The following is a 15,938-nucleotide window of genomic DNA, read 5'->3' on the forward strand; positions in this document are numbered from 1 at the left end:
TAATGTTATGTATGTGACATATTAATATATAGCAAACAAATGCCACCTTGTGTTAAAATAAAATTAAACAATAAAATAAAAACAAGCAGTTGTTTGAAGTAGTTGAAATAAAAATGTTTTATATATAAGTATAGTTAAAATATATAATATGCACACAGTATGCAAAGGTCTGGGCACTCCTGCTCCAATTACATTTTGTAGGTTTTATGAGTGAAAATAAGTTTACACACAGGGAGCAAATAAAAATATGACATTTTTCAATAAGATGCACAATTTCTATTTATTTGCTCAGTTGAACATACTGGGAAAAAAAATTAAATATGAAATACAAAATGTGCTCTAAGTTTTGCACAGGCCACATGTTCAGCAAGAAACAGTAATTGTGCATTAAAATGTGCAGCAGTGTGTTCTCTGTGGTTGATTAACTTATTTTTACTTACAAAATCTAATTTGCATACCACTGTAAATCTGAAACAGAAAAATAAAATAATACATCAATATTTATAGATACTGCAATATACAATACAATAAATAAATGTTATGGATGTTTAGAAATGTTTAGAAATCAGACTTCATGGAGTTAAAGAAAATATTTTAAAATATGTTACATACGCTGATCAGGCATAACATTATGACCACCTCCTTGTTTCTACACTCATTGTCCATTTTATCAGCTCCACTTACTGTATAGGTGCACTTTGTAGTTCTACAGTTACAGACTGTAGTCCATCTGTTTCTCTGATACTTTGTTAGCCCCCTTTTACCCTGTTCTTCAGTGGTCAGGACCCCCATGGACCCTCACAGAGCAGGTACTATTTGGGTGGTGGATCATTCTCAGCACTGCAGTAACACTGACATGGTGGTGGTGTGTTAGTGTGTGTTGCGCTGGTCTGAGTGGATCAGACACAGCAGTGCTGCTGGAGTTTTTAAACACTGTGTCCACTCACTGTCCACTCTATTAGACACTCCTAGCTTGTTGGTCCACCTTGTTGATGTAAAGTCATAGACGATAGCTCATCTGCTGCTGCACAGTTTGTGTTGGTCATCCTCTAGTCCTTCATCAGTGGTCACAGGACGCTGCCCACAGGACGCTGCTGGCTGGATATTTTTGGTTGGTGGACTATTCTCAGTCCAGCAGTGACACTGAGGGGTTTACAAACTCCAGCAGCACTGCTGTGTCTGATCCACTCAGACCAGCACAACACACACTAACACACCACCACCACGTCAGTGTTACTGCAGCGCTGAGAATGATCCACCACCCAAATAGTACCTGCTCTGTGAGGGTCCATGGGGGTCCTGACCACTGAAGAACAGGGTAAAAGGGGGCTAACAAAGTATGCAGAGAAACAGATGGACTACAGTCTGTAACTGTAGAACTACAAAGTGCACCTATATAGTAAGTGGAGCTGATAAAATGGACAATGAGCATAGAAACAAGGAGGTGCTCATAATGTTATGCCTGATCTGTATATTTCAAGAACATGTAACAAATATCATTTGTAACTTCTAAAACTTGCTGTACATAATATAATCTTAGAGAAATGAGAATCTTTGAGTATCTTTTTTAGCCCTTTGTGTTGTCTTTGGTGAAATTTGCAGTATTTTACATTTATTATAAAAAGGAATCTTTGGTCAAGCAGTAAGAAACAACAAGCTCACAACGTCACTCTGTTGTCTGTGGCTGTATGACACCTGGTACAGTTACACCACAGTCGTTACCATCATGCAAATCCAACAACACTGATATACAAAGTTACAGTGCCATTCTTTCATATTTCACTTTGTGATCACAGCAAATGAGAGACGTCTGTAAGAAATGTAGCACTTAAAGGAAAAGTTCAATAAAAAAATCAGAAACGTAAATTCATCGATTTTTTACTTCTGCATAATGAAACCATTAAGATGAAAACAAAGCCAGTGGTTTGATGTGAAATGCTCGCTGTGGAGAGTCAGAACTGTCCACAGTGGTGGTGACAGGAAGAGCCGCTTCTAAAAGCCAGTGGTGAACCGCGACTATTTGAAATAGGACTTCAAATCAGGCCATTAAAGTGGAAACTAGGTCAAAACATGAGGAAAAAACCACCTCAACATTTATGCCAACATCTGCGAGCATCTGTGAAGTCTAATAGCTTGTTAGCGCTGAGCTAACAGCAACTTGGCACCATATAAGGTGGAACGGTAAATTTGAAAGGTGGTTCTAAATTAAACACAGACATTTAAAGTTTCTAAAAGATATTACATATTTTATTTGAAGTTTATGACATATAAGCATATTTATTTACTTTGTAGTGTTGGGCCTTCTCTTCAGCTCTAAACCAATAGGAGAGCTCGCTTTGCCATGTTTATCTAGATGCCACTGAGAAAAATAGTTCCTGCTTTCGGTTTCTATACCGATTCTAACAAATCCTCATCCACTGGGCCTCATCATTTCCTGTCAAGGGAATCCCTGGCGCCATCTTTAGGGATGTTCCATAGATACACATTCCTAGATGACACGCTGTCTGTTGTTCTCTATCTGAGGCGATACGTCTGCATGTCCGCCATGTTGGAGAGGTCATAATCTGCTTATAAACAAATTCACTTGTATTAAGAAATGACGAGTCTCAGGATTAAATCGGCCACAACTTCCTTATTACTCAACCGATTTTCACCACATTTGTTTTGTTATAATCCTCAAACACAGATTAATCTAGTCTGCATGGATCTGCTCTCGGGAGCTTTTATTACTTTAGTAACTGATCGTGATAATTAGCCATTCAGACCAGCAGGAAAGTATTTAGTCTGCACCTGACGTTAAAAACCGAGTTTAGCGCGAGAAACATAATCAGACACATCAGCAAATCCATCAATGAGTGAATCACTTCTAATCTTAATACACATAAAAATAAGGTAGCTTCCTATTCGCCAGCTTCTTCGAGTTTTCCCGTTCCACCTTAAATGGTGCGGAATGAAATAAGCTTAATATAAAACCAAAGGAAAAACAATCACATCATCAGGTTCTCTGTGCCTCATTAACCACACAACCATATCTACACATAAACATCACACAAACAATCCGCATCACACAAACATGAGTGTGGATCACTGCGTTCCCTCTGTTATATAATCCTATCCCACTTTCTGAGTGTAATGTTCCTGAAACAGTGTAATTTTGGACAGTATCTTTCTTAAACTGCCGCTCTGTAATGGTACTGAACGCAGTCCAGCAGCGATGTTGACCTCCCTAAAATGGCGGCACCGTTGACGTGCCTGACTGGACCCAATGCGGCGTCTAGGTATGTATATCTATGCTTTATTAGCTCAAGTGAAGGGTGTTAGCCCTCAGAGGGGCAAGGGATCGAGTGTTTCACTCAAACCACTCTGAATGACACTGTTTACATCTCGATGATTAAATTATGTAGATATTTTAATTCGCCCTTAACACTACATGAAAACGAACAGGCACCAATTAGCATTCAGCAAATGGAACTGTATTAATTGATGCCTGCTGGTTTCCACTGACGTTTAGTGACATTTCTTTATCGCCATTATAGGTATGTGTTCTCAATGACAACGTCCTGATGCCTCACATCCATGTCCACAGCAGAGGGCGCTGTAGGGCAGGGATGCACTTCTGGAGGTGCACAGCACATTTTCCTAGCACACTCCTTCCCGCAACGTAGGCTGCAGTATGGCTGCACTGCAGCGTCCACTGTGTCTGGCACTGCTGACCGTGCCTGAGACTGAGGATCGTTACTGTGAATGGCGACAAACTCCGGCTGCACAGTGCAGCGACTCACACCAAAACGGTTAAGGACCTCTGTGACCGCCCCCAGGAGTTCAGAACACTCTAGCGCTCCCATTCCCGATGGGCAGTGAACATGGACAGACGCCACGAGACGCGTCTCAGATAGCTGCCACACATGAAGCTCGTGAATCGCTAACACACCCGGCACACGACCGATGCTGGCTGTTAGCTCCTCCACATGCACGTGTGCTGGGGGAGCCTGAAGCAGCATTAAGGCATGTTGCCGGAGCTCTGGCAGGGCCCTGGCTATCAGAACCAGCACGGTCGCCAAGGAGAAGACTGGGTCCAGATAAGGGAGTAGACGACAAGCCCAGTGAGGCTGCAGGCAGTCAGCACCAAACAGAAGAAGGGCCAGGCCGTTAGCAAGAACCAGGACGGAACCCAGCAGGCTGTGTATCACAGCGATGATGCTGTTCATACAGCCTCGCTTCTGCCTCTTCAGCCTGCTGCTCACCTGGTTACGCCAGCCTGTGCAAAACATCATTAGCAGAGTATGTTAGTAGAGTAAACATCAATCAGGCATAACATTATGAGCACCTCCTTGTTTCTACGCTCATTGTCCATTTTATCAGCTCCACTTACTATATAGGTGCACTTTGTAGTTCTACAGTTACAGACTGTAGTCCATCTGTTTCTCTGCATACTTTGTATGTGTTGTGTCCACTCACTGTCCACTCTATTAGACACTCCTACCTTGTCAGTCCACCTTGTAGATGTAAAGCACTGCTATGTCTGATCCACTCATACCAGCGCAACACACACTAACACACCACCACCACGTCAGTGTTACTGCAGTGCTGAGAATGATCCACCACCCAAATAGTACCTGCTCTGTGAGGGTCCATGGGGGTCCTGACCACTGAAGAACAGGGTAAAAGGGGGCTAACAAAGTATGCAGAGAAACAGATGGACTACAGTCTGTAACTGTAGAACTACAAAGTGCACCTATATAGTAAGTGGAGCTGATAAAATGGACAATGAGCGTAGAAACAAGGAGGTGGTCATAATGTTATGCCTGATCGGTGTGTGTTGATATGCCAAATCTCAGCTTTTTCAATAATTGATCTATCCATGCTGTGCCCACAAATTAGTTGTTTTGTAGCAGATAATGTCTCCCCCTATTCCATGATGCTGCCATGAAGATTTCAAAATGATTGATTTCTCTTGTAAATCATTACAGATCAATGCAGTAAACTGTAAATGGTTTAAATGAGCATAAAGTTTATGTAGTTGTACAAGGTCTCAGTGTGAACCTCCTCCAGCTGTACAGACAACATCAACGCCATAGTCAAATTCACCCCATACTGGATTGAGCATGTCGGGTGTCGCTGCACTCACAGCTCTTTCAGTGCGATTTCAGAGATCATCCAGTTTTGTTGGGAGTGGCACATAAACAGAATCCCTAACGTACCCCCACAAAAAACAGTCACACGGTGTGAGATCTGGTGATGCTGGTGACCTTTTTCTTGGAACTGTTGGTACCAGCGACGAACGCTCTGAGCTGTTGGAGGTTCACTGTCAGAAACTCTATGACCCCCTCTTACAATTGGTATTTGATTGGTTCCTAGGTGCCTCACAGCTGTAAAATATGGCACTTTGAAATCGGATTGACTTTTTAAATCACCCTGTATTTGTCGTTTTGGCTGGAGCGTCCCTTCAAGCCACACAAAGCCTATGTTGTTAAGACACAGTGATATTACAAGACACACTACAAGTTAATAAGGCACTCTAAATGTAGGCATTAGACAGAACTGAGCAGTATGCTATAATGTCTCATCAGATTGAATAGGGTTTTTGCCAGTGTTCTGCAAAGTTTGTCCAACCAACAGTGCCTATGAAAGAATGCACTGAATGCACTGGCCAGAGCATGGATAGATCAATTCAGTGGTTGTTATCTGATATGAGGTATATGATCTGAAATGAGTGTAAATTGTTCTATCTAAAGTTACAAATGTCACAGTCAACGTGTCTGAAACATTATAAGACTGTATGTTGCTAAGAAGCTTTCCTCACCAGTGTGGACGACACAGGCATTGTAGCTGTCCACCTCATTCAGTGGGTCTGTCAGCTGAGGTGTCTGTTGAGGTTGTTGGTAATCATTGGAATGATGGGAGATGGAGTTCTCTGCATGGTTGGACTGTGGGTAGGAGTGAGTGGTGGGAGCTGTTGGGGTTTCAGAACTTGAGACGGAAGAACAGCATTCTTTGGAGCACTGGCCTGGATCCAGCACACTGGGTGCTCCAGGGTTACAGAACATCAGTGCACCACCATAAAGAGAACCTTCTAGAGTTGAATGATCATGATGACCCATCTCCTCCACTGTGGTAGTGCCCCCTCCAAGCTGACTATTCTTTGCTAGGACAAAACAGAACAAGATTTTAGTCTTAACTCGGGGTGGAGCCGATCTGATACCTAGTATCAGTATTGGGTCGATACCAGCAGAAAATATCAGATATCAAAGGAAAAAAAGAATGAAACAGAATTGTAGTGTAACAATGTATTGTGATTAAGCAATAGATCACGAGAAGGAGTGTGTTATCGCGAAATAACACCACGGCTGTGATTTGGTCGCCATAGATCATCACAGCCGTGATGTTATTGGCGATAACACACTCCTCGAGTGTTCTATTGCTTTTATACAACAGTTAAATAAATAAAGTAATAAATTAATAAACTGGGCCGTGAACGCGGCGTTTAATATGTTTTAATGTTCGCAGTTCCTTCACCAAATTATAGCTCCTTAACAAGCAGCTTGTTGCTACGTCAGAGTAACGAACTCTGCTCACTCGCTGCACAGCCGGCAGTTCGTTCTCCAGCTCCTTACACTAAATTCCCAAACTGTCATCACCACTGAGCAGCTTTTCAGTCGGCAGCTGTGACAGAAGAACAGCCGAACAACCTGGAATCAGCCAGAAATGAACCCCATACCATTCGCCAAACGTGTAGTCTGATCTTCAGAGTCTGACCAAATCAGATTGAGCCATAAAACTGCCGCAATATCAAGTTCAGCTCAGTTTTGTCATTTTTTGCCAGATCAATATTAATGTTGTTTTGTTCCAGTCAATCTGTAAAGCATCTTACAGCCCATGTAGTTTGGAGAATGGTATTGGGTTCATTTCTGGCTGATTCCATTCCGGCTAAAAAATGCTAGAAAAAAATCGACAAAAAAATACAAGATTTGGGCCCTTTAAGGTTTCAATATTGGCAACAGTATCGAAAAACAATGTCTTGTGTCAATGAATTTGAGAGGATAATATGAAGCATACTACCTTTATCATTTGTTGTGGTGAAGGCCTCACTCTGTGTCTCTGTCAGCTCCTTGCTAATCCCACCAAGTCCTATATCCATTTCTCTGCCTCCTCTCCAGATCAGTATTAGAGTATTGAACAGCAGGCTAGCCGCACCTACCACCGTGGCCAGCAGAGGGCGCTTTATGACATGGGGCTGCAGTGTATGGGTAATGATCTCAAGGCTGATGGAGACACAAAGAGAGCCCAGTAGGAGAGCTGAGACTGCAGCTCCGAAGGGCTGCAGACGCAGAGTACTGTACTGGTCTTCCTCAGAGGCGGCACTGTCAGTGGCGGAACCAGTGACAGTGTGATCGTTCTGGGTTGTACTTGAAGCTGAGTCTGGAGTTAGTGCTGGGCCATCAGCGGTCGACGTAAGATGCTGTGGCACCGGTCCGTCAGGATCTGGGGAGGTGTAGGGGTTTGTAATCGAGGTCACAGAAGCTCCTGTCGGCGTCTCCAATGGGTGCAGGGTTAAGTGCATGAGGACATAGAGGGTGTGGAAACTGTCCACTGTGTTAATAAGGGAGTTGCAGAGACGGCCGACCACGATCTCACACAGCAGGAGGACGGAGGTGAACACCAGCAGGCACCTATGAGTGCAGCTGCCCCAGAAAGCCGATCTTTCCATTTCACCTTTACGAGCACACGAATGCGCAATATTAATCACAGTGTTTTCAAAATAGAGACATCAGCCATAACATTATGACCACCTCCTTGTTTCCACGCTCATTGTCCATTTTATCAGCTCCACTTACTATATAGGTGCACTTTGTAGTTCTACAGTTACAGACTGTAGTCCATCTGTTTCTCTGATACTTTGTTAGCCCCCTTTTACCCTGTTCTTCAGTGGTCAGGACCCCCATGGACCCTCACAGAGCAGGTACTATTTGGGTGGTGGATCATTCTCAGCACTGCAGTAACACTGACGTGGTGGTGGTGTGTTAGTGTGTGTTGCGCTGGTCTGAGTGGATCAGATACAGCAGTGCTGCTGGAGTTTGTAAACACCTCAGTGTCACTGCTGGACTGAGAATAGTCCACCAACCAAAAATATCCAGCCAACAGAGTCCTGTGGGCAGCGTCCTGTGACCACTGATGAAGGACTAGAGGATGACCAACACAAACTGTGCAGCAGATGAGCTATCGTCTCTGACTTTACATCTACAAGGTGGTCTGACAAGGTAGGATTGTCTAATAGAGTGGACAGTGAGTGGACACAGTGTTTAAAAACTCAAGCAGCACTGCTGTGTCTGATCCACTCAGACCAGCGCAACACACACTAACACACCACCACCACGTCAGTGTTACTGCAGTGCTGAGAATGATCCACCACCCAAATAGTACCTGCTCTGTGAGGGTCCATGGGGGTCCTGACCACTGAAGAACAGGGTAAAAACAGGCTATATTATGGCTATTGTCAGAGCTGGGCGATATGGCCAAAACTTAATATCACAATACTTCAAGAAGTTTTCACGATACATGAGGTCACAATGTTTATTTTTTCAGACATTGAAACTAAGTAGTGACACATTTAATAAATACTGTCAACAGCTATGAGTGATTTGTACTTAATGTTTCACAATCCATTAAAACAGGACCAATTATACTATCTTTGTAATGAAACATGCAGTTGGGAGGTGTTTGTAAGTACTCATGATATCAACGTTATGCTCAGAAAAACATATTGTGACATAATTTATCATGATAATGTTAAATATTGTCATATTGCCCAGTCCTATCTATCGTCAGTACTTTTAGAACAATGAACAATTGCATGCATCATAAAAGAGAGCCTGTAAACAACTAGAGTACAGTGACAGCATGAAGTGTATAGTGACAAGTAGCTGACTGGGTATCAGGCCATTATAGCATCATCTTGTTTTATTCTGGTTAAACTGGGTCACAATCACAGAGGCTAAGTTGTAATGATAGCCCCCCATTGGCTCTATATACCTGCCTGAGAAAGGCAGTCAGCAGCCTCTGGAAAGCTACAAAAGGAGCTACTATCAATGCTCGTCTTGGAAGTAATACTGAATACAATGTGATATGATTCCTGTTAGTAAAAAATAATATTATTGATTAGGGGTGGGAATCTCTAGGCACCTCACGATTCGATTCGATTACGATTCAGAGGCTGTGATGCGATTATAAAACGATTATCGACGCATCTTTGTTTCTATACAGAATTTTTTTTGGTACTTTTAAAGCAAAGTATTTGTAATGATCCATAATGAATTTACTTCCAATATCTTTTATTAATAAATCAAACGGAAGCGATGAGGCAAGTGAACTGGAAGGCTCCCATTCACTGCTCTTGTTTGGAGCACATGAGACACTACTGCCACTCATCTGTGATAAAATGTTACGGTGACATAAGTTCCTGTGGCAGTGGGTGTCCACGCAGCACATGCTACAGCTATTCTATCCGTTTTCTTTAGTGATCGTTGTAGAGAGTGGGGGGGGGTCGCTGTTTCAGTAAAATATCTTCGAGACTGGACGCTGTATCTCGGCTCCAAAGTGTGCAACATAGCGCGAAAGCCCTGGTTCTCAACGACTGAGTACGGACGCAAATCCTTGGCAATAAAAGTTGCGATAGAGTCTGTAATTCGCTTCCGAATTCGGTGAGAGCTTTGACATCACTTGCTTGATGGTCCTCTGGTTGGCAGCAAATATAGTCGGGTGGAAACGTGTGATATGGTTTCTCATGTTTATCATTTTCAAAATATTAGTTTAGTGTGACACAACTTGCATATAGTGTGACTCCTGGTCCAGGTCCTTTTTCCCTTCAACTCTATAGAAGCCAAAGAGCTTCCAATTGCTGACTCAGGGTGTCGCCAACCTGTGGCTCTTTTACTGCCCTGTTGTGGCTCCTCAGCAGAATTAGATTTGTAGGTAAAAATAAAATAATCCTCCTTTACAGTAAAATTAAGATCTGCTGATCGTTCAACACACAGTTTAACAGTAAATGTTCTTAAATGCTATTTGATTTCAAACAGTGCACTAAATGTATTCCATGACCCACGTAGTGCACTACATAGGTCATATATTATTATATTGAGGCCACAAATTACTACACCAAGGCTCCAAATCACTATGCTGAAGTTGCAAATAACTATATCGCCTCTCTAGGTCATTTAGTGCACTATTTGATTGCACAAATTACTATATGAAGGCCACAAATTATTAAATTGAGGCCACAAATTACTATATTGAAGTCGAAAGTAACTGTATCGCCTCCCTAGGTCATTTAGTGCGTTATTTGATTGCAAATAGTGCACTAAATGTATTCTGTGACCTGTGTAGTGCACTACATAGGACATACGGAGCCATCTGAGACCCAGACTGAGTTACAGTTGCTAACGTGTTTTCCAGCAGTGGCACAATTAACCGCCCCAACTACACAGATCTACCATCTTATAAGGCACAAACAAAAACAACAGGTCAGGAGTGTTGTGTCCCATACGGAAATCAGACTATAGGACACACTTTGGAATATATCAACTTCCTGGCCCAACACAGACTTTGTTATACATCACTGGTGTCAGAACAAACACCCATATCTCCAAAATGGTAACTTTACAGGAGAAGGAAAAACATACTTTACTTTTAATGTAAGTCAATGGAACCTAAATTTACACACAATATAAAGAGCAACAGGCATTTTCAAATTATGACAAAAACTGAAAAATGACAAAAATGGAGATACAAGGTTTTACTCTGACAGCAGTGATATGGACATATATGTGACTTGAGACTTATATTTCAACCATATATCAAATTAAACAAACACATATACATAACATGTCTATTTAAAACTATATAAGAAAACATTATTCATATATATGCATGGAATATATTACTCAAACCAGCTTCATCTTATAGAAGTTTTTTGTATTTAATTTTGGTACTTTGCTTTAAAATATCTTTCAGTGTTTGTATCAAACATATTATGGACATATGATGCATGTATGATACATATACTATGCATATATGCCCAATATTTGATACTTACATACATGTACACTACATATACGACCATATATTTATCATATGTGTGCATATATGGCTATATTTCAGAATTCTCTATATTTCAGAGTTTTTGGATAAATCACTTCAGATATTCCTGGGAAAAAGTTTAAAAATAGGTGGTTATTTAATATCATTTCAAACTCCAACACATTTCATAGATTATTTTCTTTCTTTTCTCAACTTTTTCACGAAACGTTTTGTTGAATGTAGAGCCGCATAACTCAGTTCAGTTCTACTGTACAAGACAACCTCAAACACCTACAGCTGAAAACCGCCGTAACCTGCAATATGAATGTGATACCCAGTCAGTTCCACAGCTTAACCGCTGGTCATTAGTAAAGTACACAGCGTTAGAGGCGTATTTACCGCGAGCTGAAGACTCCTCACCGCCTCCTCATGAACTCGGGATGCTGCCCTCGCCTGTCCGTGCGGTGAATTTGAAAAGGCTCCCGTTAGAAGTTTGTAGGGTTTCAGCGACGGCTGATTCTCCCACGCCTACCGCCCCGGCCGCCTCCTAATCGCCCTCATGTGAGTGAATTCTTCCTCCCTGACCCTCATCCTCACTCAGAGCGCCTCCAGGAACGTGGCCGCCCTGGTGGCTCCAAGCCAAACCGACGCTAAGCTAACGGGAGCGCCGAGCCTGAGCTGACAGAGCACGGAGCGCTCAGTCTGTGAGCGCCTGGAAAGAAACCAGCCTGTTTAAACCTTCACAAAACAGGCTTTGGGAGAGGGACAGAGGGACAAGGCTGGTCCCTTCATCCTTTCACCAAAATCTAGAGTTAACTCATTCGCGTCCAGCAGAAACGCCACAGGACGGGCTGTGACCCACAGCCGCTAATCTGACACGGAGATTATCTTTAATAAGGAGAGGCCACGGAATAATATATCGATGCCACAAATTACTGTACTGAGGCCTCGATTTACTGACACAAATTATTGTGTTAGTAATTATTATGTTGAGGCCACAAATTATTATACTGAAGCCACAAATAACTATATTGAAGGCAAATTTTACTATATGAGGCTACAAATTACTACATGAAGGTCATGAGTTACTATATTTATTAAGGCCACAAATTAATATATTGAGGCCACAAGTTATGAGAAACTTAACTTGTTGCCTCAATATAGTAATTTGTGGCCACGCCTTATAAAAAAATCACCATGTCCCTCTTGGGGCTCTGTAGTGACTGGTGATTGGTGTAAACTGACTGGTGTAAAGTAATTGGTGTAAAGTGATTGTGATTAGTGTGATTGGTGTGAAGTGACTGGTGTAAAGTAATTGGTGTAAAGTAACTGGTGTAAAGTGATTGGTGTAAAGTTATTGGTGTAAACTGACTGGTGTAAAGTAATTGGTGTAAAGTGATTGGTGTAAACTGACTGGTGAAAAGTGATTGGTGTATTTTGGCTGGTGTAAAGTGTCTGGTGTAAAGTAATTGGTGTAAAGTGATTGGTGTAAAGTGATTGGTGTAAAGTGATTGGTGTGAAGTGTCTGGTGTGAAGTAATTGGTGTAAAGTGATTGGTGTAAAGTGATTGGTGTAAAGTAATTGGTGTAAAGTGATTGGTGTAAACTGATTGGTGAAAAGTGATTGGTGTATTTTGGCTGGTGTAAAGTGTCTGGTGTAAAGTGATTGGTGTAAAGTGATTGGTGTAAAGTGATTGGTGTGAAGTGTCTGGTGTGAAGTGTCTGGTGTAAAGTGTGGTGTAATCGGTGTAAAGTGACTGGTGTAAAGTAATTGGTGTAAAGTGACTGGTATAAAGTAATTGGTGTAAAGTGACTGGTGTAAAGTAATTGGTGTAAAGTGATGATATTTTGTACAGTTATACCTCGAATGAATGTTTAATAGTGACCTTTGATTACTGGTTATTTTAGTGCTTTTGTTCACAATCACATTTGTATTGTTTTTTTTATTTTTTGTTAAAGTAAATTTCCATTTTTCTTTTTTCCCCGACAACTTCTTTGTAGTCATTGAGATGTAATACACGCATTCAGAATGGTTTGATGGGAAATGGTTCATTGTAGAGAACTTCACTGATTAGTTTACAATGGAGGGCAATTTTATCTAAATTTAGTTATAAATGCAAATATATTGGACCTCCTGCCTTATTAAGCATAATAACACATTATTTTATTGACTGTCTGTGCCATTAATATTATTAGTGGACGAATGAAATTCCAAAGCTTAAAAGCTGTTTTAAACTGTCTCTTCAAAGTCCACTGAAGTAGTTTCTTGTGGTTAATCATAAAACACTAATTATTACAGGAGTGGCTTTACTTGAATTTACTGTTTATTTGTGTTTTTGTCCATTTTTCATCATAAACAGACGCAGCTGTCATGAAATGACCCTTTTGCCTGTGTGGGTCTTCTCAGTGATCTGCACAAACCAGCAGACTAAAAGCCAACACAGTAGATTCTGCTTGACATGACGGAAAAGCTTTTTTCAGTGCTAAACCAACACGGGACCACATTCCACAAGTCCTGGTACGCAGGCTAAAAAGCACAAGGGTGCAGACAATGATGAGTGACAATATGCTGCCTCTAAAGCCCCATTCAGACACGTTATGAGAAGATTCACCAAAATGCACTTTGAAAAAAACGATGGCCTGATGCTGAGAAATATAGTTGTAATTCACTGATGACATTAACCGTTTAGGGAAAACCCTTCTCACCTGAAGAAAACAACATGCAAAGGTCCATCCACACCAAGAAAACGATTCAGTAGATTAATTCACACGAAGAAAATGATTCAGAAGATTAATTCACACCAAGAAAATGATCAGAAGATTATTCACCCAAGAAAATGATTCAAAAAGGTTCATCCACACCAAGAAAATGATTCAAAAGGTCCATCTACACCAAGAAAACGATTCAGAAGATTAATTCACACCAAGAAAATGATTCACAAGATTAATTCACACCAAGAAAACGATTCAGTAGATTAATTCACACCAAGAAAATGATTCAGAAGATAAATTTACACCAAGAAAATGATTCAAAAGATTAATTCACACCAAGAAAATGATTCAGAAGATTAATTCACACCAAGAAAACGATTCAGAAGATTAATTCACACCAAGAAAATGATTCAGAAGATTAATTCACACCAAGAAAATGATTCAAAAAGGTTCATCCACACCAAGAAAATGATTCAAAAGATCCGTCCACACCGAGAAAATGATTCAGAAGATTAATTCACACCAAGAAAATGATTCAAAAGGTTCATCCACAACAAGAAAACGATTCAAAATGTTCATCCACACCAAGAAAACGATTCAAAAGATCCATCCACACCAAGAAAATGATTCAGAAGATTAATTCACACCAAGAAAATGATTCAAAAGGTTCATCCGCACCAAGAAAACGATTCAGAAGGTTCATCCACACTAAGAAAATGATTCCAAAACGTCCATCCACACCAAGAAAATGATTCAGAAGATTCATCCACACCAAGAAAACGATTCAAAAGGTTCATTCCCAACCCAAAAACGACTGAGAACGTTCATCCACACCAAGAAAATGATTCTAAAGATTCATCCCAACCCAAAAATGACTGAGAAGGTTCATCCATGAGGCATATGATTCAGAAGATTCATCACAACCAAGAAAATGACTGAGAAAGTTCATCAACAAGAGGAAAATGATTCAGAAAGTTCATTCATACCAAGAAATTGATTCAGAAGGTTTACCCCACCAAAAAAAGGATTCAGAAAGCTAATTTCAACCGTGAAAATGATTCAGAAGGTTAATTCTTCTTAATGATTCAGAAGGTTCATCCCCACCAAAAAGAAAAAAAGATTCAGAGGCTTCACCCCACCAAGAAAAATGATTTGGAAGATTCATCCACTCCAAGTCTCATCACTACATATGACCAAAATAGATCATTAGCCATTTTATTCACCTCTGCTTCCATCCGTCCTGCTGAGACTGCACTCCATACTAGTTGATGTTGTATCGTGGAATAACTGTCAGCTTTTCCTTGACTAACAGGGACTAAGCCATGTGTCTGTCTGTATGGCTTCTATCACCAAATGGGCCTAACACCATAAAAATAATAGAAGAAGATTTATAATCACAACCTGTAAAGCACAGAGAACTATAGCGCTGCTGTGGTAACAGAACCTTGTACCTGGGAACAGTAACTATATAGAGGGAGGAGAAATACCTTTACTGTATGTTAATGGAACAAGATTCTACTGGTCCATTCGTCATGAAACATTCACACAATATAAAGGGCAGCTGGTGTTTTTGAAAAGAAACAACAAAAATAAAAAATCTAAATAAAAAAATAAGATTTTCATAGTGATGACAGGAGAGTTAAAGGGGAGTTGCACCAATTTTAAACGTTAAGGTGATCATCCGAGTGGTCAGACGTCAGAACCGCTGTAGAGAAACTTACTGAGTCAGAATTGTTCACAGGAGTGGTGAGGAACCAGAATTTAATACCCATAAAAGTTCACAGAAAATGGCTATGAATGAGCTGCCAGATGCCTGAGACATTGTTTATTATAGTTTTGAGAAAATATTTTGGTCTAAAACATTTTTTTACATCAATTCATGATGAAAAAGGGCCTGCAGGCAAAACAGTCCCCAAAGAAAGCACATGTTTAAAAATGTTTAACTGTGGAGGGGTACAGGCACGGCGTCGTGAGGCAAAGTAGTACCTGAAGAAAGTGCAGCTTTAAAAATACTTCATTGCGGAGGGGTACAGGCAGGGCATTGTGAGGCCAAATAGTTTCCACAGAAGATTTTAACATTTAACACTATTTTAACTTCGTCTACATTACATATAGAACTGAAGACGTGAGGTTCACTGACTGTTTTGGATAGTA

General features: G+C 40.9%; 1 protein-coding gene across 1 annotated transcript; it reads right to left on the reverse strand.

The window, feature by feature from the left end:
* Positions 1 to 3,495: 3,495 nt before the first annotated feature.
* Positions 3,496 to 11,569, reverse strand: LOC118818550 (zinc transporter 1). Its single transcript, XM_036585796.1, has 5 exons — positions 11,473 to 11,569; positions 7,060 to 7,713; positions 5,804 to 6,145; positions 5,250 to 5,286; positions 3,496 to 4,224 (listed from the first exon to the last, which is right to left on the reverse strand). Exons 2-5 carry the CDS (start codon positions 7,706 to 7,708, stop codon positions 3,531 to 3,533), a joined length of 1,722 nt encoding a protein of 573 aa, XP_036441689.1. The 5' UTR covers positions 7,709 to 7,713; positions 11,473 to 11,569; the 3' UTR covers positions 3,496 to 3,530.
* Positions 11,570 to 15,938: the final 4,369 nt, after the last annotated feature.

Source organism: Colossoma macropomum, unplaced genomic scaffold, assembly GCF_904425465.1.
Source record: "Colossoma macropomum unplaced genomic scaffold, Colossoma_macropomum, whole genome shotgun sequence".
Classification (NCBI taxonomy): domain Eukaryota; kingdom Metazoa; phylum Chordata; class Actinopteri; order Characiformes; family Serrasalmidae; genus Colossoma; species Colossoma macropomum.